Source organism: Epinephelus moara, chromosome 18 (genome assembly GCF_006386435.1).
Source record: "Epinephelus moara isolate mb chromosome 18, YSFRI_EMoa_1.0, whole genome shotgun sequence".
Classification (NCBI taxonomy): domain Eukaryota; kingdom Metazoa; phylum Chordata; class Actinopteri; order Perciformes; family Serranidae; genus Epinephelus; species Epinephelus moara.
In genome coordinates, this window is record NC_065523.1 from 12,244,891 (window position 1) to 12,271,864 (window position 26,974).

At 37.8% G+C, this 26,974-nt stretch overlaps 2 protein-coding genes across 2 annotated transcripts in view; both read left to right on the forward strand.

Moving 5' to 3' along the window:
* The first annotated feature begins 1,432 nt into the window (after positions 1 to 1,432).
* Positions 1,433 to 16,675, forward strand: LOC126406022 (splicing factor U2AF 65 kDa subunit-like). Its single transcript, XM_050070129.1, has 11 exons — positions 1,433 to 1,591; positions 3,684 to 3,858; positions 4,085 to 4,188; positions 4,477 to 4,628; positions 4,738 to 4,854; positions 6,255 to 6,393; positions 6,501 to 6,580; positions 9,972 to 10,094; positions 12,054 to 12,140; positions 12,743 to 12,985; positions 14,160 to 16,675. Exons 1-11 carry the CDS (start codon positions 1,543 to 1,545, stop codon positions 14,289 to 14,291), a joined length of 1,401 nt encoding a protein of 466 aa, XP_049926086.1. The 5' UTR covers positions 1,433 to 1,542; the 3' UTR covers positions 14,292 to 16,675.
* Positions 16,676 to 17,946: 1,271 nt separating this feature from the next.
* LOC126405724 (myosin phosphatase Rho-interacting protein-like) overlaps positions 17,947 to 26,974 on the forward strand; it is a 40,777-nt gene continuing 31,749 nt past the window's right edge. Inside the window, exons 1-6 of the mRNA XM_050069606.1 lie at positions 17,947 to 18,191; positions 22,122 to 22,199; positions 22,320 to 22,385; positions 22,726 to 22,877; positions 22,975 to 23,059; positions 24,050 to 24,227. Of these exons, the coding sequence (XP_049925563.1) occupies positions 18,066 to 18,191; positions 22,122 to 22,199; positions 22,320 to 22,385; positions 22,726 to 22,877; positions 22,975 to 23,059; positions 24,050 to 24,227 (685 nt within the window). The 5' untranslated portion in view covers positions 17,947 to 18,065. The remainder of the gene's footprint in view (positions 18,192 to 22,121; positions 22,200 to 22,319; positions 22,386 to 22,725; positions 22,878 to 22,974; positions 23,060 to 24,049; positions 24,228 to 26,974) is intronic.

Sequence of the window (26,974 nt, forward strand, 5' to 3'; positions counted from 1 at the left end):
TGCAAAACAGATTAAACAGTAGATGCAATCTTGATTTGAATCATGCTTTTTAAAATGATCTGTGTATTCAGCAGCTGTAGGTAGCAGGCTTTGAGACTAAAATCTCCTTAAAAATTAGCGAAGGATAGTCTGCCATACAACCTGTGCAAATACTACTAACTCTAAAACACACAATTCTCCAGGCATGGTGGCAGAAATACTAACAAACACCAACATTTACAAAACCTACATTTTTCATGCCCCTAAAGACCCATAGTTGATTTCTCCTGATTGGCCTATAGACATTTATTAAGTTTTAATTGTGAAACCTCATTTGTGTGTGTGTGTGTGTGTGTGTGTGTGTAAATGAGAGAGAGAGAGAGAGAGAGAGAGAGAGAGAGAGAGAGAGAGAGAAATTAAAGGCTGTAAAATTCTGTCACTCAAGTTTAAAGAAATTACATAGTGTGACCGGATGATGACATTTCCACAATAAAAGCCAAAAATACTGTATGTGCACATGCCCTGCGGTTTTTGTACAACTTTACACATAAAAATTGTGTGCAACAAAGTCATTGTTGACATTTTTTGTGCAAATAGTGAAGTGTGGTTGTTTTTGTTTGCAAATTGAGTTTGATATTTTCAACAGGCTCATTATTTAATGGCAGGATTATTCTTTTTTCCATATGTGCATAAGTGAAAGGTGTATATAGTTCAAATAGTATTGAGTGTATAGTTGTGTCAAAATTTAGTACTTTATATTCAATATTTTCCTTATACTGATATATATCTTTTTGTATTTTATATTTATTCTGTATTCTTTTGCCATTCAAGTTGCTTTTTATCTGTGCTATTTGAGCAGCTGTAACATGTGAATTTTCCTGGTGTGGGATAAATAAAGTTTTATCTTATCATATCTTATCTTATCTCTTCAATCTAAAATCAACCAATCTTTTATTTATAACTGAAAGTTCACTTTTTTTCCAAAATATAATTGCATTAATATTTTCTACAAACTATTTTTAAAAGCATTCATTTTTAATTGTGTAGGCTACCATACATATTTTATTTAAGCCAGTGTTTTTTTTAATGTATTAATTGTTTCATTCCATATGATTTCAGCTGGTAGCCAGATCCTTGTATTGGCTTAGGCTACTTTATATGATTTGCATGAAGGAGCTGCATCTATTAAACACAGTCAATTGACAGACAAATACTCTGCAACTATTTTGATGACTGATTTTTTTGTTCAGTCATTTAAAACATAGTTTTAGCTTCTCAAATGTGACAGTTTACCGGGGTTAAGCAAGGAAACTATAAAAGTTTAATTAAGGTTTGGGGTTGGGGGCATTTCTGGAAGTAAAAAAAAAACAGTACGGCTGAGTACTTTTATTTTGAAGGTTTTAACCGGATGTTGTATATATACATTGACTCTGTTTTGACACCGGGAATATTTCAGTGGTTTTTGCTGCACTGACACACACTCATACACACACTGGTTGGTTTATCGTCCCCCTCAGAAAACACAGACCTGCTTTATTTTTATACACCGAGAAAACCGCTATAATGTCGGATTTCGAGGAATTTGAGAAACAGCTTAGCGAGAATCGCCAGGGTGAGTATTAACGGTCTGTCTGTGCCCCAATTTGGTCCTCCAGCTAGCATAGTGCGCACCGTTAGCTCCCCTGATTATTTTATGAATGAATAACCCGACCTGACAGCAACTTCAACATGTAGGTTTCCACAACATGACTCAGCTAATTTATGTTAGCATAATTAATATGATCCTCGGTGATATCATCCTCATCATGTAGCCACTACCGTTACAACGCTAAACCTTACATACATCACTGAACGCAGTCTGGGCACCGGCGAGAGTGCACAGTGAAGTTACCTGCCATTCTCCTGTGCGAGACGGCTACATGCCAAACTCCATGAGAATATGACACCTTTTATAATGTTTTCCTCTTGTGCAAAGAGACACCGGGTAGAAGTGACTTAATATGACATGTATCCAATCATTATAGTGTACTTTTTAATTCGGCATCCATTGTTAATTGTTGCAACACAGTATTTATAAAAAATAATACAAAAATCAGTCAATAACTGATATGTGATATTCCCCTGACAAGAGCAACAAAACAAGTATGATAATAAAAATCCTCATCATCAAGATCATAGCTTTGATTTATGTTGCCCGCCTGAAAAACAAAACAAAGTCTCACCATGCTTAATAATCAGAAGAAAAGAGTGTGTAGAGCCGAATCGATCAATTGATAAATTGATCAGTCAGAAAAAAATAATTGATAAAAAGATAGGCATTCCCCTAGTGCCATGATCTTAAATGTGAGAATACCCTACTTTCCCTTGTTCCATGTGATAGAAACTGTAAAGCATCTGTTAAGAAGCTTTTTGGGCTGTTGGACAGATAAAACAAGACATCTGAATTTGAGTATTATGATGGGAGTGTTTCACTATTTCCTGACAATTTAAATAAACAATTAATCTGTCAGACTAACTTACATGGATATAAATACTAAACTCAATTCCAGTGAGGTGGAGAGGTGAAGAAGTACACAATACAAAGCAGAAGGCTCCCAGACACAAAGAAAGAAAGAAAAGGAAACATACTACATTTAAAACTTGACATTTAATCAGTGTAGAGCTACCGGTGGATAAGATCTACACAGAAATCAAGAGTACCTCTTATCGATTTGTTTAAAAGTCTTAAGTCATGTTCTACCTGATGCTCCCCTTTGCCAAGAAGAACAGCCACATTAAACTGTCAGATTTCGCTGAGAAATATGATGCAGCGTCTCTCCAGTCCAGAGAGGAGACTGGAGAGAATCAGAGCGAGCAGGTTTTTTTTTTTAATACCATGTGGGATCAGAACAATGTAATAACTTTAAGTATTGACGGAGTCATTTCAAGGTCGTTGCAGTAATTATAAAAAAGAAACAGATCCATCAATTAAGTTTTGATAGTTTGTTAAATTTATTTATACCAGGGACCATGGACAAAAATACATTAATCCCAAAAAAGAGAAGAGATGTTTTGTGCCAGATTTGGCTACTAGCTAATTTCCACCTGTGGTCCATGGGCATGTGAAAGTATTGTTTGTAGCATAATCTGAATAGTCTGTAAAGAATATGAATAATACAGTAATACTAAATATTAGGGCTGGATTTTACTTTTATTTTCATCATCAATCAATCTGCCATTTATTTTTTGATTAATAAGCGTTTAATTATTTAATCAAAAAAGAAAATGTCAGAAAAATGTGAAACACACCCATTACTACTTCCTAAAGTCTGACAAACAGTCCAAAAGTCCAAACATATTCAGGTTACCATAATTTATAGCCAAGTGGAAGATGAATAGGTCCTTCATTTAAGTATTAGTAGCAATATCACAGTTACAAGTAAAAGTCCTGCATTATTATTAAGCATTATGTTTGTTATAGGTTTTCTGTTATTATAAAATCAAAGTCACTACTGTATGGCTGTTAAATAAATGAAGTGGTGTAAAAAGTACAATTTTTGTACATTGTATAAGTACCAGAAATTACAAATACTTAAATTAAGGTATTTTACTTGAGTAAATTTACTTAGTTACACTCCACCTCTGCATAAAGCACATGCTAATGAGATGCTGCTCAATGATTTTTTTTGGCAGAAATGTAGTAGTTATTTCTTTCTGCTGCACAGAGAGAGAAAGAGAAAGACACAAAAAGAGGAGTCGCAGTGGATCTCCTGGCCGAGGTGACAAGCATCGCAGCTGGAGCAAAGACCGAGGGAGTCGCAGTCGAGAGAAGAGAAGCCGCAGCCGAGACCGCAAGAGCCGGGACCGCAGGAGCTCGTCCCGGGAACACAAGAAGCACAGGTCAGTGGGTGAAAGATGCAGCACTAGCCAACTCATTGCTGCAGGAAATATCTGGCTCTTTAGATGCTAAATGCTCCACTATGTTCAAAAGCTTGTCTCTAACCGTGTCTTTCTGCTGTTGTTGAGTAGGTAGTGTTCAGAGGGTTGTAGAGCTTTTTTTACAGATTACATATAAGTTTCACTGTGTAAATATGGTCCTTGAGCTTTTATTTTCGTTCCTCTGCAGCCACTCTCCGAGGCGAACAAGGAAGAAAAGGACCTGCAAATACTGGGATGTGCCTCCTCCTGGCTTTGAACACATCACACCAATGCAATATAAAGCTATGCAAGGTGCTTATCATGTTCTCTCTTTGCTTGTTTAGTCCCGAGTTAGACTTCTTCAGAGCTACACCTACATTAATGTTTTTGAGCTTGTATCCAGGCTTGAACACGGCTGTAGTTCTGCTTCCAAAAAAGGGTAAAATTCACCTTAAATCTCAAATTCATACTCCCTCTTGGAGTCGTAACTCAGTTTTCTTCAGCATCAAAGTAATCCAGTGATATACTGTTTGTAATAAGGAAGCACAGTTTGCAGTAGGTTTGTAGCTGAGCTTCCACTTGTTCTTCTCTCTCTTTCAGCGGCAGGGCAGATACCAACAATAGCTCTGCTGGCAACATCCACCACCACTGGAGTGGCTGCAGCTCCAACACAAGTGCCCATAGTTGGCAGTCAGATGACAAGACAAGCCAGACGCCTTTATGTTGGAAATATTCCCTTTGGAGTAACTGAGGTAAAGTCTTATTTGACTTCCTGTTTTTTACATTAACTGTGGCATTTACACCAAACACTGATGTGTTCATGTTGTTTCCAGCCATGCTGTTTGTTGTTTTCCTCCTCAGGAGTCTATGGCAGAGTTCTTCAACGCTCAGATGAGACTTGCAGGCCTTTCACAAGCCCCAAGCAACCCTGTGCTCGCTGTGCAGATTAATCAGGATAAAAACTTTGCTTTCTTAGAGGTGTGTAGAAAAACTTTGCTTTCCTAATGTAATGTATATTATTATACTATATATTATATTATTGCTGCTGCCTTCATAAAGTCTGCATTTAAAGTAATACTTTTACATTTTGGAATACATGCTCATTCTATATTTGTCAGATGAGAAGACTGATATCACTCTCATGTTTGTTTAAAGGGGCCCTATTATGCTTTTACGTTTTTCCTGTAATATATAAATACAGTATATTGTAACAATGTCAGATGTCCATTTTAAACATGGAGAAGTTTCAAATAATGAGTAAAGTGTATGTAAAAGTAATCCCTGTGAGCAAAAACCTCAGGGTTCAAACCATTCATCTACTTTAGAGACAAGTTGAGGTCAGCTTGTGAAAGATTTCTTTTTCTTACCTTGCTACATGTAGCTACATGCTAACATCAGGGAAACATGTTATCTTGGTTGACGATATTGGTAATTTCTCCCAAATTTCGCATCATATTCCTGATGGAACATGTCTGGTTGTGAAGACTTTGGCTCAGAATTTTTTATTGGTGTTTTTTCACAGTAGAAACTGCCGCTACACTCTGTTACAGTCATTCCCTGGCTGCAAGCACACTGCTACATGTATGCTAACGTCAGGGAAACACGTTATCTTGGTTGACGATATCGGTAATTTCTCCCAAATTTCGCATCATATTCCTGCTGGAACATGTCTGGTTGTGAAGATTTTGGTTTAGAAGCTTTTATTGGTGGTAGAAATTGCCGTTACTCCCATCATTCCCTGGCAAGTACACTGCTACATGTAGCTACATACTAACGTCAGTAGAGCATGTAATCTTGGTTGCTAATGTCATTAATTTCTCCCCGACGTGAGATCACATTCCTGCCGAAATGTGTCTGGTTGTGTTATTGGTGATTTTTTAATGTTAGAAAGTGCTGCTGTTCTCCATTACAGTCATACCCCATTTGCTATGACAGGTAAATACAGGTGTTCCAGCAGAAAGTGTTTGGAAAACAAGTGTTTTTTGAACATGTGTGAACATGTTCTTGTAGAAAGCCAAAGTAAAACTAAGAACATGAAAATGAGCATAATGGGTCCCCTATAATCCATATAAAGACTTTCCAGGGATTTTATTTTATTTGCTAGTTTATTTCACAGACACGACACACAAACATTATTAAACGTAGGGTTTTTTGTTTGCATCATGTTACTGCTTTTTTTTAATTTCCATTAATAAGATTTTACCATTAATAAAGACATTATCCACAGACGTGTGAAATGTTAATCAAATTGGGTTTTTAAAAGCCTGTTATCATCACGATTTGAATATAAAAAGATAAGAATGTAAAAATAACAGATGTGCAGATTTCAAACGTTGTTGTTGGAACAGCTGAAGTCTCACATTGATTTTCCTCTTTAGTTTCGGTCTGTAGACGAGACGACGCAGGCGATGGCCTTCGATGGAATCATTTTTCAGGGTCAGTCACTGAAGATAAGAAGACCTCATGACTATCGGCCTTTACCTGGTATCTCTGAGCAGCCTGCTTTCCATGTCCCAGGTTTGTCACTGAGTAATACGGTATTAAGTTACGGTGTTAAGTAATGACATATTTTATTTCATGATATAAGAAAATGTTTTTCATACTTGTGATTTTGTTCTCTGTAGGCGTCGTCTCCACAGTCGTTCCAGACTCCCCCCACAAACTGTTTATAGGAGGCCTGCCGAACTACCTTAACGATGACCAGGTATTTAAATGAAACAGACTGAACAGGTGCACTCATGTTTCCTCATTTTACTCACACATGCTGAGGTTTTTTTGTCGCACTTTAAACATGGCACAAAATATGTTTTAAATTTCTTTATGAAATGAAAAATCAAAAACTGTGTTGTGGTAGAGAGAAAACAGAAGTTTTCCTTAAAGAGTCAAAAACAGCTCAATGTTTATTAGAGCCAGAAACTGAACATGACCCCAGCACATATATACAAACAAAGACCAAAAATGACAAAGTTAACAATAACACCATACAGGGAAAACATGAACAGGGTAATATTAAATTCCGTTTTGTGATTATTTGTGAATATGTATCTGATATTTTCCTTAATCACAATGGACAACTTCTACAGATAATTAGCTTTTATTTTTAATATTTTGCCTAAACTATCTGATATTAAACTTAAGTCATATCATGTCATTAATCATATATGAATATTATAAAAAGGCTTTTTGTGACTATCAAAGTAAACTGCTTATACCTTTCTCATGTTAAGCATACTGATTAAAGAAAGGTAAGCAAAGTCCAGTATGTTCACATAAGAGGCTGTATTTATTTCTGTGTGATATTTAAGCTTGAGTGCTGCTCCTCGTTCATCTGAGTCTATGTTGTCAAAGAAAAAGTCCACCTTAAGAAAACAGGATGAGTGGCTGTCACACAGCCCATAGTTCAGTAGCTGTATGATTAGCTGAAGAAGTTATTAGTTGACCAGCAGCAAAGTTAAGTGAAAGTATCATAATTAAATGTGATTAGCTGTTTTTTTGTTTTATTTCATGACTTATGTGATAATAAACTTTAATATTTGAAATCTAAAAGTTTTGGTCAGGCAAAATAAGAAGCGTCTGTGGCAGTAGGACTTTTAATTTTAATAATTATCAATTTTTACAGTTTTCTTGTATTTATAAACGATTTATCAGTTGATTGATAAGAATAATCGTTGATACGAGCCCCGATCGAGTAATTCTAAAAGTCACTTATCAGACCGAAATTGACAAATATTTTCTGGTTCTAGCTTCTCAAACATGAGAAGTTGTTGCTTTTCACTCTTTTATATCTTTATTTATTGCCTGTCTTTGGATTCTGGATAAAACAAAGAGTTTGAAGACATCTTGTGATGAGCATTTTTTGAATATTTTGCTTTTTGCACGTTTTTTTTAAATTTAGTTGACCAAGTGATCGACAGACTAAAATCAGAAAATAATAATTGCTTGCAGCTGGAGCCAGTATAATATATTCGATATATCAGCCAATATTCGCTCATTGCAGATGTATTGGTGTTGGTGTACACATAAAGTGACAGAAACAGTTGCTCAGGGCCCCCCTAATTTTTTTTTAATGAACGTGAAACAATAACAACAAAAAATGTAACATCTAAAAATGTCCTAAACAAAAGCAGACAACATTTCATACCATTATGCCAAAACAAACAAACAAACAAAAAAAGCAATAAGCTCAGAGATGGGTGAAATAGACAATTTGGGTAAGCTAAGTAAGTAGTTTACTGTCGCTGATGAAAAAAAGCACTGCTAGGACTCTGTTGTATAATATATACATACACAAAATATATACATTTTGCGGTTGTATACATGTACAACATGAAACACATGAAAAGTGTAACAAAATGAATGACCAAGAAAAGAACAAAAGTCAACACTTATTGGGATAAGTATCTCCAGTATCTTCCTTATAATGTTTGCTTAAACCCATATTTACAATATACAAATTGGTCCAGTGCCATGTGAAGTGGCAACACATAACAATGGGGGGCCCCCCCAAACCAAATCCCGCACAGGGCCTTGAGAAATTTAGGGCCGGCCCTGTTTTTATATGTCGGTCGATAAGTAACAAGAAAGATCAGTACAGAAATACCAAACTAGGTCGCTTTTACATAGTTTGTCCACCAGAGAGCATTTACAAGTTGATTTTTAGCTGAAGAATGTCACATTCAGTATGTATCTTTGTCACAGTTACCTAAAAAACAAATCTGATCAAGCAGATCTGTATCAAGATTGTTTATGTGGAAAAAAAAAAGATAATGTAAGATAGAACTTTATTTATCTCGAGGGAAATTGTTGTGCAGCAGTTACAGCACACAGCAGGAAAACACCCAAAAAATTCACACAAAAAAAGAAAATTAAAAAAAAAAGGAAATTAATTGAACATTGGAAAGTAACTAACAGTATAAGTATATAGGTGGACTTTTTCTTTGAGAACAACAAAGGTTACAGTAAATATTTGCTTATAAATAGGCTGCACTCATAACTGAGTCTAATACTTTGAAGGACTAAGCAGATTCACAGCTCCATCTTTGCTCTCAGGTGAGCAGATGGTGTAAACTTTCTCTGTTACACAGTGAATTTAACTCTTACCTGTCCATTCTGTCTCATATACTCTAACTACCTTACAGAGCACATGTAGCCTGATGTATATTATTCACTGACTTATTTTATTTTTTAATTCTTGCAGTCACTTGCCACTGCGTTGATACTCACAGCTCTTTCATTTTTGTTCCCCCACTTTGTCCCCAGCTAGGGGCCTGTAAGATCGTTAAGTCTGCGCTCATAATTTGTTCAGTAGTACTCATCTACTGCTGCCATGCCAACATGTAACACAAGGCAAGTAAGACATTCTGGTCCTCACACGGATACACTCCCAGCCAGCAGGCTCCCTTACTGGCTACTTTCTGTCTCCCATCATGCTTTTGGAGCGCGTTTAGGACCCGGGGATTTTGGGGATTAAGGCCTGATCATTAAGACTTGGGGATGCTGTTGTTTATGGTGGTGGGTTTTTTGGGGGGGTGCTGTATTCAGCTTTTAATGTAAAGGTAAGAAAACATATTATCCCACTGGTGTGATGTAATTTGCCTGTAGTTGGCAAAATACAGTAATAATCAGTCTGTTAAATCTAAATAAGATCATTTGTTTTTTATTTTACCCTGCACCATTTACAGCTCAGCTTGCCGTAAAAATACTTCCAACTTTGAATATGAGAATTTTTCTCTTTCAATATAATTTGCATATTTAAAACTTTGTCTCACTGATATTTCAGGAAGTTATTTTTATGTTCCCCAGATGTAGCTCAGTTCCACATCATCAGCCCTTCACATCCTCCCTAAACCCTCAAAACACATGAACATTTTTATCCACCGCCGTCTCTTCTTTCTTCTTTTTATAGCAATGCAGAATCTGTAAAATGCACAAATGTACAAACAAGCAAAGCACATTAACTGCATACATTTTACATCCAGTAATCATGTTATAAATAGACTGTGATGTGACTGTGACATTTAGAATTCACTCTGTAGGTTTCTGCATGGTCACTATGAATTATTAGTCTCATATTTTCATCTGATTCTTGTTTGCAGGTAAAGGAGCTCTTGACATCGTTTGGGCCTCTCAAAGCGTTCAATCTTGTGAAGGACAGTGCCACGTCACTGTCGAAAGGTTACGCCTTTTGCGAATACGTAGACATCAGCGCCACTGATCAGGTAATGGTTATGTGCAGTTTATATGCCTCCATCTATACGTACGTCCCATTCACCTCATTGCAGTATCTCAAGAACGCCTCAAGGGGATTTCTTCAAATTTGGCACAAATGTCCATTTGGACTTCAGGATAAACAATTCATTTTATAGGCTCATAAGTCAAAAGTCAAGATCACTGTGACCTTGTCTGTGTCATTCTCCTGAAGGTGATATATCAAGAAAACCTTGAGGGAATTTTTTTCAAACAAATGTTTACTAGGACTCAGCGATGAACTGATTAGAATTTGGTGGTCTAAGGTCAAAGTTCAAGGTCACGTGACCTCATGAAACATGTTTTTGGCCAGAAACTGAAGAATTCATATGCTAATTATGACAGTATTTTTTCATGCTTCTGCACCAGTAATAGCCATGGCCAGAGGAATTATGTTTTGGGGTTTTCTGTTGATCTGTACGTCTGTTCCTTGCAACCTTGCGTCTGTCTCATTCTTGTGAACATGATTTTCAAGAAGACCTTAAGGGAATTTACTTAAATTTGGCAAAAATGTCCACTTGGGCTCAGCGATAAACTGATTAGAATTTAGTGGTCAAAGGTCAATGCGACCTTGCATTGGTCTCATTCTCATGAATGCAATATCTCAAGAACACCTTGAGGGAATTTCTTCAAATTGGACACAAACATCCACTTGGACTGAAGAATAAACTAATTCCACTTTGGTTGTCAAAGGTCAAGGTCACTGTGACCTCACAAAACATGTTTTTGGCCATAACTCAAGAATTCAGCCAGTAATTATAACAAAAAATCCCACTAATGTCTAATAAAATAAAATAATTAAAGCTATAGTTGGTAATGTTGGAGAGCTAACAAGATTTGAAAGCGGCACCTCCTCTAAGCTCCACCCCCTCCTCCCCCTCCCATCAGTGCTCCGTCCAAAGCCACGGCTCCACAAGCTTGAACGCGCATCCTGCAGTAGGAGTCAGCAGGGCAGAGGAGAGCTGAGTAAAATAACAAATCCCCCCGAAGCAAACAAATAATTACCTGTCTAACAGAAAGACAGCAACCTCTGCATCACTTTTCAGGCCCTTCAGCTCCCTCAGTTGTCTCCACCGTTCAAAAGCTGCACCGATGTTGACGTCTGGTTTGTCCTCTCGCTTTATCCAAAGCCTTTTTCGTCACAGCCTTTTCTGCCTCCGACTTTCTCTTCTCAGCCTGTTTAACGGGGCGAGCCGTTACAAGTAACGCTGGAAGTGGTACTTTTGGCTGCATTTTCTCTGCCATTGTTCAGCAAACTTATTCTCCTGCTAACTCGGTATTTCTGCTGAGGAGTGTGCTGAATATTTCCGGCAACGGTGACACGTGATGAGTGCACGCAGGGAGGAGGGAGGGAGGGACGGAGGGGCTTGGGCAGGACGAGACATGAAGGCATCTGATTGGTTCTTTCCATTCGGACCGAATGGCAGGGATTGGTCAGAGTTTTTACAGGCCTCCAGCTGCCACAGAGGTTGGATTTTTTTCATTCCTTTTTCTGAACACATTATGCATTGACTACTCTCAGGGTGGAAGGCCCATTTCACCCAGTATAACAAGAAGTGTTTCTGAAAAGGATTACCAACTATAGCTTTAAGTGATGACATTTTCTATCCAAAAGGTCAAAGGTCAACTTCACTGTGACATCGTAATGTTCTGTAAAAACACTTTTCTGGCCATTTTTCAATGCCATACCTCATGAACAGAAGGGGAGGCATTTAATGTGATACTGAGTTGGTGGCACTAATCACAAGCGCCCTCCTTGAAACAGTGCTGATTGTATAGATCCTCTGTGCTGTGTGAAGCATCCCTGTTTTTGCATCTTGATGGGTTCGTGGAGGCATACAGTCAGGAGGCAGTAATTCTAATTATGTGTTGAGATTATTAGCTGTGGTGTTTGTTATTAAATGTAAATGGTTGTGTGTTTTCTCCATCAGGCAGTTGCTGGGCTTAATGGGATGCAACTGGGCGACAAAAAGCTGATAGTCCAAAGGGCGAGTGTGGGAGCTAAAAATGCCAATCCTGTGAGTCCTTGTACTGTTCCTTAAAGATCACAGTGGAAAAGCGCAAGTGTGACAGCGTGCCAGCATGCACGACAACGTAGAATAATATCCTGGTATTTCCCTGGTATTTTTTTTTTAATTTGAATTGTATATTTCTTTCTACTTGTTTTCTCTTGTTGTGTATTTATTTAATATATTCCATGTATTCTTTCAAAATTTATGTTTAAAAATCCAACTTCATTTATGGTTAGAAATTTCAGGCATCCTGAAAAGAAACCTGATCTATTCCTAAATGTAATTCAGCCATCATTAATTAGATAATTTGTACCTTTGGTGTTCCTCCTGTTTCATGTCATGTCAACTCTGATTGGACAAAAGGAGCTTAATTTTCTCACAGTGGCAGATGGTGGGAGTGAAAGGTCAGTGGAAAAATGACTTCCAGCATGTTTATCCACTGAAGGAATGCCAAAGATACAGTAACAAGCGGAGGGAGGGGGGGACAGGAAGCAGCTCTACAGGAAATATATTTAGTATAAGACTGAATCTGGTAGTCTGTACCAGAGTCTTATTTAAAAAAAAAACTGACTCTAAGCTGATGTGTACAACTCTTCCTCCACACCCAGACCTCCATCATAGAGACCCCGGTGACGCTGCAGGTCCCTGGGCTTCAGAGGCTGCAGAACTCCGGCATGCCCACTGAGGTGCTGTGCCTTCTCAACATGGTGATGCCTGAGGAGCTGGTGGATGACGAAGACTACGAGGAGATCCTTGAAGACATCCGCGAAGAGTGCTGCAAGTACGGCAGCGTCCGCTCCATTGAGATCCCCCGACCAGTCGACGGTGTGGAAGTTCCTGGCTGTGGAAAGGTGAGCCTGATGTCTGCACATGTGTAGACTCCAAACATAGATTGTTAAACTAAATTAGCTCCACAGAGCCAGCACACAAATGTCTGCTTGTCTCATTCTGGTCTGGCAAACCCTCAAACCCATCACCCACTGGGTTGTTACTGGTCTTTGCTTTTTGACTTTCAAACTGGAAAACATGGTGAAAAATGATATTGAAGTTCTGATGAATTAGACACCAAAAACAGTTCCTGAATAAAAGTCTGAAATCTATTAGCAACCACAGGTCATGGTGATTTGTGTCTTGGTAAGCCTAAAAATTAATGCTCCATTACCATTTTCAGAGCAATATTTTATAAACTAGTGCTCTCATGACAACTTAGAAGAAGTAGCCCCGTCTTGGACTATCTCATCGACTATGTGGAACATACGACATCATTTTTTTATACTTCTACAATGACAATAAAGTGTCCAATGTCTTTAACAGAGGTGGGTAAGTTAACCAGATGTACATTTGTCAAACCAACCAGCTGGACTTGATCCTTGAAGTCTCTTTTAAAACCTTTTTTTAATTCTCGATACATTTTTCTTTATGAAGCTTAAAATGAAAAGACGTTAAAAACAAAATCCCATACATTCACCAGGCTGGTCAGACTAAAAAAAACTGTTACAACTGTTACAATAAACATATGAGCAAAATTGTCCTGAATCCTAAGCAACTGATTCCGGTTTTAGAGAACTGGTCTTAAATGACATTCTGAGTTGAAAAAAGTTTTAAAAAGTCTCAAATCTGCCTTAAGGTGTAGAACTAGACTAGAAACCCTGAAAAAACAACCACAACCTTAGTGTCAGTGGGTGTTTTCTGCTCTCAGGCCTCAGGGGGCAGTAATGAGCACATTACAGTTTGGCACACTACAGTAAGCCACACTAGAGAATGTACTCACACAAGTGGCACAAAGGTCAGATTTGTGCGTAATTGGAAGTGTTTTGTGGCACCATTTTTTGATTTTACAAGAGAAAAGACTGCAAGGTTGAATACTAATTGGTTTGTTTGACAAATGTTCGTCTTGTTTCCCACCTGCAGTAAAAAGCAGCATACAACTGCTTTTCTAAGATTTTCTTTTATCTGTGAATACATCTAAGATCCTCCACTCATCTTCATACTGTTCAGGACCTGACCGACTGTTTTTTATTCCAGATCTTTGTGGAGTATGTTTCTGCAGCAGACTGTCAGAAAGCCATGCAAGCTCTCACCGGCCGAAAGTTTGCCAACAGAGTGGTGGTCACCAAATACTATGATCCAGACATGTATCACAGACACGAGTTTTGAAAGCACAGACGAGTCCTCCTTTTCTGTTTGCGAGCTTGGCTCCAGTTGGTTTCTTTACTCCTCTGAATGTCGTGAACGCGTCCAAGAAAAGACTTGTTTTATTACATCTTCTACTTAACAAACTGGACTGCAGTGTGTGTTTCTCCACTGAATATCTAACTCCCAGCTTTAGCTTTAACACCCACACAGTGAGCCGATCTCATTATGAATTCAAAAAATACTGTAGTATCCTTTACATTTGTAGTAGAATGAATGTGACATGTATCTTATCTACACTAATACTGCCTGACAATGCCAGAGTAGCTGTCTTATGAAGTATGCACTATATGAGAAAAAAACAGTCTAATGTTTAGATTTCCCTCCTGAGCACAAACATTCATTTCTGTTTTAGATTTGAGAAGCCATCATAGCGTTTATTGTGTGGCTGTGAGAGAAAAAGGTTTTTATTTATTTATTTTTCCAAAGTAATATTTTCCTCTATACGTCACATATTAATGTTCCTTAAACATATATGATGCTATTACCTGCACTGCTTACACAGACCAAATGTTTACTTTTGTTTTTATCAGAGCGGCCTCAAAGGTCATTTTGTAAATATGAAACATTAATATCTAAAAGATAAGAAATATATTAAATTGGCCATGCACACTGGAAGCTACTTGAATTAGAAATTGATCTTTAAAAGGGAAATCTGTCTTGGTTGAAACCTTCTTATTAAACACTGACTTTTGTTTGTTAAGCCCCTCCCCCAGGAACGGCCGTTGTCCGATTATAGCTTAGCAACCGTAACTAGGGCTGTAGTAAAAGCGAAACTTTTACAAAACCAAGCCAGATGTAGCTTACTAGCTACGGTAGCTAACTGAGCATTACCTCCAAGGAGCACATTGCTAATGCTAGCCAGTTTGTGGGGTTAAAATTAGCTAGCTAGGTAGTGTTTCTCTGCTGTGTGATGATGACGCAACACAGTTATCCAGTAAAGACCTAATTTATTGGCATATTTGTCGATCCAGTGGCTTATGATCGCCACTAAGCTAATGCCTACAGTAAGCTAAAGTGTACGGTAACGTTATAACATTACAACATGTGGTGTTTTTCACATACGTTGATTTATTTGTGGCAACTACCACAATATCAGCATTTACTGCTACATATTGTTTGGGGTAAAAGCTTATTTTATTGTAGAGTTGCACGCAATGATTCTTATAGCCCCTTCTAGCCCTGCTTACTTGTCAGACCAATAATGACACAAGTTAAAAGGCATAGCTAGCTAGCATACCCACCAGTCCCTCCGCCTCACTCCCCCCTTGGAGACTCCTTCACCGGGGGAAAGAAGGCCACAGCTTCGGACATGGCACTTGGGTTTGTAATGGCTGAATTCAAGTTGCTCCAGGGCGCTAGCTACCCCACAACTGAATATGCCACATAAAGTTAGCCACAATAGTCAACTCATCTAATGCTAATTGTGGGTAATAGCTAACGTCACTTGCAGCCGTTTCATTAGAATAAAATGACATAACTGAAATAATGTGACTAAGTGTTACATGGACAAAACTCAGAACACATTTCCTTGGCAGTGAACAGAATTTCTGCCTGAATCATCATGTCAGATTTTCGTCTGTGGTTGTTTAACAATGAAGCCAACAACTCCTATTATCGCACACTACTTCAGACATCTTCGAAGTCTTTCTTTTGTTACTGTTTTGATTGAGAGACCCCTAGTGGCAGAAATGACATAATGTTGTTTAACTGACATGGCAACTGTATCAAAAGGGGCGGGGCTTAATGAATGGTCAGTGGCATCTATCTAACCAGCAATATTCAACAATTTGTCTTCAAAATCAGAAAAACAAAATCAAATCAGTCTTCGTGGTCTCATTGAAAAAATAAAGTAGTTATGCACATGTTGAGAAACGCACTTTTAAATTTTGCAGATATCATGTCAAATGACTTTTTAAAAGCTTTATTCTTTGTGTGATCTGTCACAGAAAATGTATTAAATGAAAGCATTAATTTATTATGAAATAACTTTTATCTTCTTGAAAAATGCAGGCCCAAATACCCAAACAAATCTGTCTGACAATGGGATGTGAGAGAATAACCATTTGGACATCACCTGGTTTGCACAGAGGCTGCAGCAAACAGTATGTTCTGTTTCAAACTGTATTTTAGTGTAATAAGTGGAACATATCAACCAATGATAAACAGCCGCTGTATTTTATACATTTTTGGATGGCCAAACATTGAAAAACATTTTCAGTTTGTACAATCCCTGCCACTGCCATTGCCTTGAATAAATGCTTGCATCCACTGTCAGTCTGTGTGTGGGGGAGTCCTTTTTCTGCACTATCCTATCAAAACACAGGGTCAGTTAGAAGTGCTTGTACAGATAATTAACATTTATTTTACAAAGGGTTTTCAGCAGTGTTTGTGTTGTTTCTGGTTAGACTTGTGTAACAGTATTTAGAAACGAGAGTTTTCACTGTCCTCCTGTGGTCATAATGAGAAAATGCAACACTATATTTAAACTATGGCTAACACATATTTTTACCATCAGTATAATCATTATAAATATAAGCGTGTATCAAGTATCATGATTTTTCACATAGCGTGATGTTAAAAATAAAAATAGTAACATCAGTGCTGGAAATAATCATGCACTGGCCAAAAAAAAAAAAAAAAAGACTGAAAGCTGTTTAACAGTTTTGTGGTGTGGAGATCACATGTGTCAAGGAAGACATAATACAATCCCTTACTTCTGGTTAATACTTTCAAAATAAGTGGATACAAGCAGAAAAGGGATGTCTGTTGCCAACTTCTCCGAAGATGTTATCAAACAAAACCTTATATGCCAGATATATATTTATTGTAACATTTCTGTTACCATTTTATAAGGTCTTCAGTTCAGAGCAGGAAAAGTATCATATTACAGATATATTTTTTGTTTTGTTATTGCACAGTTTTCCACTTGAATTGAATAAATAATTAACTGATTTGACATAAGATTGCAATCGGTATGAATAAAGTTGAAGGTATTTTACACTGAAATTCTTAGTTGATTTAGTGCAGAATTATACGTTTGTTTGACAGTATATAGCATTTTTTCTTGAGTGGGTACTATAACACACTTGGATGTTTTAACTCAGAGTATCAAGGTCAAACAGCAAATGATAATTTGTTAAACACTTTGTATATGCTATGGTTTTTGAGTTGAAACAAAGCTTATCTTGAAGTTGATTTTACTCAAGTGTGTAAGCCAGCAAGTGAACATACATTTCTGAGTTGAAACAACTTGAAATTTATTAGTGATGAGGTGGTGATTTTGTATAGTTTTTTATTTCCATTTTTATTTTCTATACTTCTAGTTATTCAATTTTATTTTATTTACCTCTCTGTTTATCTGATTTATGAATGATATTGTAAGTTATTTGCTCTATATTCTTTTTACATATAACTTATTTTCTATCATATCATATCATGTAATCTTTTAATTTCATTTCATTTTCTTTTATTTATTTATCTATTTTTAATTTCATTCTATTAGTATTTATTTATTTTTTAAAGAAAGAAAGAAGTCGTTGCTGGTTTTATTTTGTAGGTTTGTGACCGGATGTTGTGTGGTGGTAGCGCGTCACATGACATGCCCATGGCGACAGAGGGTGAGGAGCTCTGTGTTTGACAGATGTTCGTACAGGATCAACCGCTTTATTCAAAGGCAAGTACCGGAGGAGGGACAGCGGACTGTGTTTGGATTACTCACCGGCAGAGGACTGAAAGATGTCGGGAGAAAAAGCGTCGAGTCCCTGTAACAAATTTCAAGCCAACATTTTTAATAAAAGTAAATGTCAAAACTGCTTCAAGTCCCGTGAGCTGCATTTGTTAAACGACCATGACATGGAGAAGGTAAGCTTAAACTACACTTTTTTTCACGTGTTAATGTGAGTGTTTGTTAATTAATTGAAAGAGTAAGTTGAAGTCATTTTATCCTAAATTATTAATAGTGGAATTAAGTTCTGATACCATCCAGAAAACATATTTGTAACTCGTATTGGCCGTAGTTGTCTAAAGTTAACGTTAGTCGTAAACCGTTAAGATGTTAACCGCTAGCTAGTTTTCAATTAACGTCAAACTACACTTTTATTCAGTTTATTTGACAGTTAGTCAAGTAATTTAGGGGTAAATAAGTCATACCCTAACACTATTAATTAAAAGAAACTTCTGTCACCATGTTTTTACATCAAGAAAACACCTTTTTGTCACTTATATCCGACGTAGTTGTCTTCTGCTATTTGTTCTCAGCATCCTGAAATGACCGGATATTAGCTAGCTTTATTTAGTTAATGTTAAATAATTTATTTGTTCACACAGCCTTCCTTTAAGTCCGAAAATATACAAATTTGAAATGTAAAAGTGTTATAATGATAATTGTTATTATTATCATGTTGTTAAAAATGTTAAAATACAAGGTATCTGCCATTGTTTGTACGATGTTAGCTAGTTAAAATGTGTGAAAATTTGTGAAGTTAGGGACTGTACACAAATTATTAGCAGGAGAGTTAGAGGAGGTCATATAAGGGTTATTAATTATTTCAGGGCGAGCAGAGAAGTGTCTGTTGATTTTATAATACCCCAAATGTATATGTTTCCCCATCAAACTTAATTTTATTGCGACCAAAAGTTTTTTTTTTTTTTTTTACTGCATCATAGCAGAAGATTAAATGAAGTTAAGCGTTTCATGTATGTTAGCCTCTTGTTTTGTTTGCCATTAATTTAGAAATTGGTAACAAGTTGGAAGGGTGCAGCTTAAGTTTAAACTCTAAAATAAATTTAAAGTACCTAAGTAAGTGCTTGCTCTGCAGACAAATAGTCCCTGTCAGTAACTATATTATTTTTTAATTTTTAGATAGTTAATACTGATGCATTAATTCATAAGTAGCATTTTACTGTTGAGGCTTGTCAAAGTGAAGCTAGTTTTAAGTTTTAAGTAGACTAAAACATAAAGTTTGTCCCCTGAAACGTAAAGGAGAGTGTTAAGTAGCATAAAATGGAAATACTCAAATAAACTACAAGTACATCAAAATTTTGCTTAAGTACAGTATATTCTTACTCTACATCACTAATCCCAAGCCGTAGTGTTATCTGATGTTGACTTGCAAGGGATGTATGGGGATTCATCAACGAATCAGTTATATTCTGTGTTTGCTTGAGTGATCATGTTGTCCATGAAATGAAAAAATAAAAACAAGTACTCTCCACAATCTTACAATCTTATACTGCCTAAAGATACCTGATATGAAAAGGAATCTCTGATGGTGGAATCAGAAAATGTTTACCTTTTAGTGGCTATTCTACAAATAAGAAGTCTCCCAAATGACCTGTCAGTCCACATATTGGTAAACCATTTCAGCGGTTAAGACAAGTCTTTTATTTACTTTGAGCTCACAAGAAGTGTCTAAACACTTGGTTTAGTGCTTCTGAAAACATTGTTCCTGCAGGATCTGTCATGTGGAGGTGATGTAAGGAGATGATCATGACAGTTTCCTACATGCCTTACATTGTTAAAATATGTTATTACTCTGCCTGGTTTCACTGTGCCCTGTAATTTTAGCACTGTTGCTCAACCTGCAAACACTACACATGGTATTACTCTGACTCAAGTCAACTGTGCTCACAGAGAAAAAGCTTCTGTGGAGCATCTTTTCATTGTTTTAAGATGTTGTAAAATATGACATACTGTGTGCATATTACTTTGTTAGAAATGCATACAGCCATTGATGTTTAAGTGCAATTAGATAGCACTTCCAAACCTAAAAACTTTGTGTAGAGCTGAAATGAGTAGTTGATAAATCGATAATTCATCGCATGAAAATTAAATGACAACTATTTTGATAATCCATTAATTGGTAGAGTAATTTCTAAAGCAAAATGGCAACACTTTCTTGTCTATCAGCTTCTCAGATGTGAGAATTTGCCGCTTTTATCTTATAAAATTGTAAAATTAATATGTTTAAGTTTTGGACTTTTGTTTGGACTAAACAAACAATTTGAAGACCTAACCTTTGGCTCAGGGAAATTGTCATCATGAGAAATTATTTGAGACACGTTCTGACATTTAGCCTAACAGATCAAAAGAAATCAATAATAAAAAATAATCATTAGTTGCAACTCAGATTGTTGATAAAAGATCAGGTTATATGCAGGTATTCAGCTTTTATTTTGGTGTTCCACGTAAAAGGATTTGCCCCCAGCTGAAAAGAAATGCTTTGGTATTTTTTGTATTTGCTTTTCAGATTTAAAGCTGTAGTGCGTAACTTCTGTCGCCTCCCAGCGGATAATGCGTTATTACAACTAATAAGCCGGCGGCACTTCCATGTACACAGAGTAACACTCGCCTGTCGCCACACACCGTGTACACAGAGTAACACTCGCCAGTCGCCACACACCGTGTACACAGAGTAACACTCGCTTCACACCGTGTACACAATGCTACACAACGTGGCGAACACCAGGCTGCTAACATTACATTACGTTTATAGCACCATTTCCAAGAAAATAATAAAGTACTAGGTCCAGTACATGTAACAGCAACACATACTACTCATAATATAATTATAAACCAAGTCACTTACTTATCCAACAGCAGCAAGGCAACAGCCCAACTGCCCTCAGCCCAATTTCTTCCTTTAGGGCTCTCCGCTAAGGAAAAGCGACGCCAATACAAATCCTTGTTTGCCTCCTCCGTCGGTCACTTTCCTTCTTTGCTAATAGACCTTCAGCCGAATGTCCAGGCTTTTTCTTTGTGGTAGGATCCACTTCTGAACCGTGTCTCGGCCGCTTCTCCGCCATGTTGCTTTCTCTTTCTACCTGCGCTCTACCTCTTGCTATGACACTCTCCGCTCTTCCTCCCCCTCCCTTCTTGTTGTGAAGAAGCATTTCCTGTGCGCCAGCGCGGGAATGTCGCCGGTCGACACGCAAACTAAAAATGATATATATTGAAAAATACCGCGAGATGTTAGAGGAGCCGATCGGCTTAATCAGCATTGTGTCATCTCCTCTAGTAGTGGCTTGGGTGAAACGGACATTTACGGACTTGTAGAAGTTACGCACTATAGCTTTAGAGGTCAGAAGTTAAAAGTGTTGATTGATTTACAGGTTTTTCCACTATGATGCTTTCATGTGCAGTCAAACAAATTAGAAAGTGGCTTTGCAAATATAGAGGTTAAGTGCTTTAACACAGAACAGCAAAGCCTCAAGTGTTGGATGTTGGAGAAACAAAACACTGTAAATACTAGCTTTCATTATCAAGTCCTTGTGTATATTTTAATATAGTATATATCAGAAAGGATCCTGTAAGGCAGCAACTAACGATTATTTTCATCACTGTTAATTCTGAAGGTCTACTAAATGTCATGAAATGGGTCTTGAGACTGATCCCTTAGATTTCTTTTTCGTTTGTCTCTAAGAATTGTAACGAAGATGAACACTGAATGGGACATTTTATAGTTGAAAAATGTAAACTTGTAAATGCTGCCACTGTTTCTGAATGATCTCAAAACTACTTTGGCATTTCTGTACTTAAGGTTCTTGTCACTTTCCAGGCGACATGATCACCAACACCAATGTGTCTTCTGTAATCTCAAATCCTCACATTTGAGAAGCAGGAACTAGGGAACACTTTATGTTTTTCCATTAAAAAAATGATTCATTAATTGATTGTATAAACAGTTGCCAATTCAGTCGACTAATTGGTTAATGGACTAAGTGTTTCAACTCTGTGCATTAGTTTAGTGACTTCTCAGAGACTCAGTGCTCGACTTTATCCATGATTTTCAGGCAAAACCCATATATGGAGGCTGGCTGTGTTTGGCTCCTGTGGGGACAGATTTTGACAACCCAATGCAGAGGTCAAGGGTAAGACATGATGAAACTGAGCTGAAATACACACATGTATTTTCTAGTTCTTTATTGTTGCTTTTTCCTCATGAAAAATGGTGCTGTGGTGATTTTGTTGTTGTTGTTTTTCAATGTCAGAAATGGCAGCGGCGGTTCTTTATCCTGTATGAAGACGGCAGCCTGCGCTTCGCCCTCGATGAACTCGTAAGATGTCCTAACAAAAATATACATGATGTAGCAGTGTACAGTATTGCCTGTTCCGTGTATGCATCTGCATTTATAGTGTGTTGGGAGCAAGCAGGCATCTTTAGGCCAGATGTCGCGTGCAGGACCACAGCAGATGATTTGGGCTTAGCCTGTCCTCTAATGCACACATCCCCCTCTCTCTGTGATCCCCTTAAATCTCTTTCATTCTACACTTAACACCACAAACTACTCTCTGTTTAACTGTCACTCATCTGCAATTTGGTGATCAGTCCTTACAGTAAGCCAGATTTTGTAACTAGCTCTCCAGAATAATTCAGATGCTCTGATTCCCCTCCAGCCGAGCACTTTGCCACAGGGAACTGTGAACATGAATCTGTGTACAGACATCACTGATGCAGAGCCCAGGACGGGACAGAGAAATGCACTCTGCATCATCACACCAGAGCAGGAAATATTCATCCGTGGTGACAATAAAGAGATCATTAATGGGTCAGTATAAAACTGTAGAGAAGTTACAAGAGCAGTTTATAATCAGGTTTCCTGTATCTAATGTCCTGTCTTTGCTGTTTCTGTCTTTGTTTACCAGGTGGAGTGAACAACTTGCTGTCTATCTACGGACTAATAAGCAGAATCAGAAGAAAAAACGCAAAGTGGAGCCTATTGCCACCCAGGTAGCAAAGCAAACGTCCATCAAATGCTTCAGTTCACATTTAAGCACATATTGTTTTTTTCCTGCTAGCTGTAGGGCCATTTAATTCATTATAGATACTCATGGTCCTCAGAGGATGAATCCTAATTATTTTGGTGACCCCTAATCTTTTACTTTGGATGTTTATAATTTATACTGAGGGGAACGAGTCTGAACCAAATTTCATGGATCCAATAGTTGCAGACACATTTCACCCAAAGCCTCAAATGTCAACCTGCAAGTTTTGCCATAGAAAAAGTCAAAGGATGACGACATCAGTAAGATTCAACCTCTGGACACCATAAATGTCTGTTCAAAATTACATTGCAATCCATAGTAGTTGCTGAGATATTTTAGTCTGACTAAAGTGGTGGACCATTACCATCCCGAAAGCCACTAGCATGACTGAAAATCTGAAACTCTATCGACCAGATTGCTTTGAAAGTGCATTCATGTTGTCCAGAGGACAAACCCCTTTCCAGTTTGCACACAGAATATCTCATTTTGGTTTTAGTGCAGTCATGGCCTGTTTTTATTCTCAGGCATAAAGACGTTAGCCCCACTGTTGGTAGGGCTGAAAAAATCAGTCCGTTCATTGTTTAGTCAATGGGGAAAAAAAAGAACCCGCAGCCTTTTTTTTTTTCATTTAAGTTATTTTATCAAGTAATAATGCCTAATGTTCATGGGTTCTGGAAGTTTAAATGTGTGGATTTTGTGAGTTACAGATTATGTTCTTAATTTATAAATCATTAAGTCTAAAAAAAGGAAAATGTAGATGTTATAGTCGTTGAGCTGTACATCAGTAATGAATTGTATCTGCTTACAATTTCATTGTACTGTGGTCCATTATAAACCCTTTATGAAATGTTTATGTACTGCTAATAAATGCTCAATGGAGGAGGAAGGGTATAGGAAAAATACAAATAAAAATGTGTTACTGAATTATCTTTTTGTTTTTCTAACAAAACATTAGGAACCCAGCCCAGCAAAGATGGCTGCAACTGATCCAAGTTTCCCATCCTCTGAGAACGCTACAGACTCCGGCTGTGGTAGGTGGCAGGAAGACCGGCAGCAGGGCAGGGGACCGGGAGAAACCCCCAAGTGGACTGTCCCAGACTCAGAACCCCCAGGCCCGGAGAAGACCCCTGCAGGTGCAGCAGAAGCAAAACACACACACACATACCCAGGCTTTCATGTCCGTCAGCCAATTATAGCCACTTCCTGTCCTCTCTCTCACTGTCCTAACGTCCTGCAGATGTTCTCACACTTCCAGCTTTTTATTTATACGTTTCATTTAACCCTTGTTTAACCAGGCATGTTGACCCAGTGCTGACTTGTGATCATGGGAACAGACTGGAGGAGTTTTAGCAGGAAGTTACATAAACACGGACTTGCAGACAGAAACACACTGTGAGATGTGCAGGAAAACGTGTGTCTCCAACCTTCAGGCATCATAAAAACCAAACATGATCTATAAAAGACCTCTTAAACACGTCCTAATAGGCTTGATGATTAGCACAGGACAGGTATTTCTTCTTACTGGAGCTTTGTGCTGTGACAAAGTGGACACCAGCATCCATCTGGCGTCAGACTTATTGCAGGGTCTGGAAAGGTCCTTTAATAAAGGCCTGGATTAACTCCTTCTGACTGTGCCTGTAGGCTGCTTCATTAGAGGAGTGAATGTTATGCACAAGTGACCATCTGAGAAGCAAACAGAGAGGCAGTCTAATGAATGATGCTCTGTCAGGATTCCTTCTTGTCACTGAATTCCTGGACTATAAATTAATTTATTTTAGTTATCTTACTTTTAGCAGCATTGCAGTGGAAATAAAACAGCTCACCCTTTTAGACAAACAACATTAACGGACACATACAGTCAAATATTTAGGTCATGGATCCACTTTGATTTATATTCGGAAACTCATGAAACGGTGATGCTGCATGTTATGCTAGTTTCATGAAGCATCGTAGCTTATGCATCTTAATTTCCCCTAAAACTGCACTTGAAGCTGCACGGAACAATATTTTTATATTAATGGTTTACTATGCAGGAAATGACCTCTTGCTAAGCCCATCCCTTGAATGCAGACCGGCCAATCATAGCATCGCATCGACCAGCTCCAACAAGGGTCTGACATATGCAAGGCTGTGCTCCATAGACCGTCATGCAATCGTTTCAGATTTTCGTCTTTTTCAGGCTGTTTTTGTGGATTTTGAGCTAAACGTTGTGTCTGGGGCACGTGTATTAATGATACTTCTTACCTGGAGAGTCTGGAAGGAGATAAATGTTTCTTCCATGTTCCAAAACCAAAAATCAAACCTTGAAAAGTATAGGATTAGCTAGCTAGCTCTACTGAATGCATACATGTTACTTCTGCTTTTGTAATGATTGTCACACTGAATAAAGAAATACCCTGCTTTACTGGAACCAGTGAAGGGAAACAGGGAAACTCAACAATGTTTGGCATCCCCCAGAGCTCCCCGCCTGCCCGCCAGCTGAGATCCGTGTGCTGGTGGCATGGGGGAAAAACACTTCATCTGCGCACTCTGTAGTGGCACAGTTTCCCTTTATTTCCTTCTGTCTCAACAGCCAGTGATGTGATGGTTCACTCTTACACTGTGATCTGTAGCCTATAGTTCGGCTTTAGTTTCCAACTATCTTTATCTTTTTTACCTGTTTTTGCTGCTGAGGGAGTTTGACATCCTGGATATATCCTTCAGATGCATATTGTAGACCTCTTTGTCTGCTTCTGTTTGAAATTGCTTTTCGTTGTTCAAAAAATGTGACAATATTTATTCAGGGAGTCCAGTTAGTTACATACAGTGTAGGCTCTATGCTAGCTCCGACAGCTAGCAAACAATCACAAAGGGGCGCGGCTCAGCAAAGAGTCATTTGTCAGTTGTCAGCAAAACAAGAAGAGAGAAGAAAATACAGCCAGAGGGCAAAGCCACTGCAGATAAATACACACTGCCACAAACTTATAGTGGGTCATAAGTGATGATTGAAACTGACTCCCTTTGTATGAGTCTAAACATTGTTTTTTTAGTAAATTAATGCATAGTATACCTTTAACAATTAATCAGATGACTGTGTAATATAAAAGGGCTCGCAGTGACGGACCCACAGAGAATTATCACTCAACTCTGCGGTTGTATGGAGCATTTTATAATCTTCCAGCTCATTTTATTTTGGTTTTTATTTGGTTTTTGGTTAATCAAGCCTATTAAGACGTGTTTGCACATTTCAGAGTCACCGCTCTCAGTAGCCTCGTCTCTCTCTGAAAGCTTTGATTAGCCCACTGTACGCTGCCTGCTCAGCAGCAAACAGCAGACAAAGTTAGAGACTAGCTGGTGAAGATAGTGGAACATTTAGTGGCTAAAGATACACTGAGGAGTTGGTGGAGACCAAAAACAGAGCTAAAAAAGAGTGAGTATTGGACTACTATTCGCCAGTTGACCAGAATGCAACTCCAAATGAATGCTTATGTTGCATCAGGTCTGCTGGATGTGTAAAGAAGCAAATGTTGCCATATAAATTTTTTAGAGTAATAATATGACAATGTCATCAGGGTTCAACGCTAAGGTTTTTTTTCACTTGCCCAGTTGGGCAAGTTGGTCAGAGATCTACTTGCCCGAAGTCAGTTTTAACTTGCCCTATAAAAATTGTTTAATTTAAGCGGCTATCAAATAACAAAGACTGCAGTTATGTTTATGTTATGTAATCTTTACTCACACTGTATTTATTAATTAAAACAACATACGTCATGTATTGTAGCTTAATTCCTACACAAAAATGACAGTGTCAGGGCTTAAAGTGAAAAATTTGTCAATCATTCTCCGTCTATAATTTTGCACCCTACTTGAGCCATGCCCACTATTTATTTTTCACCCCTCTCTT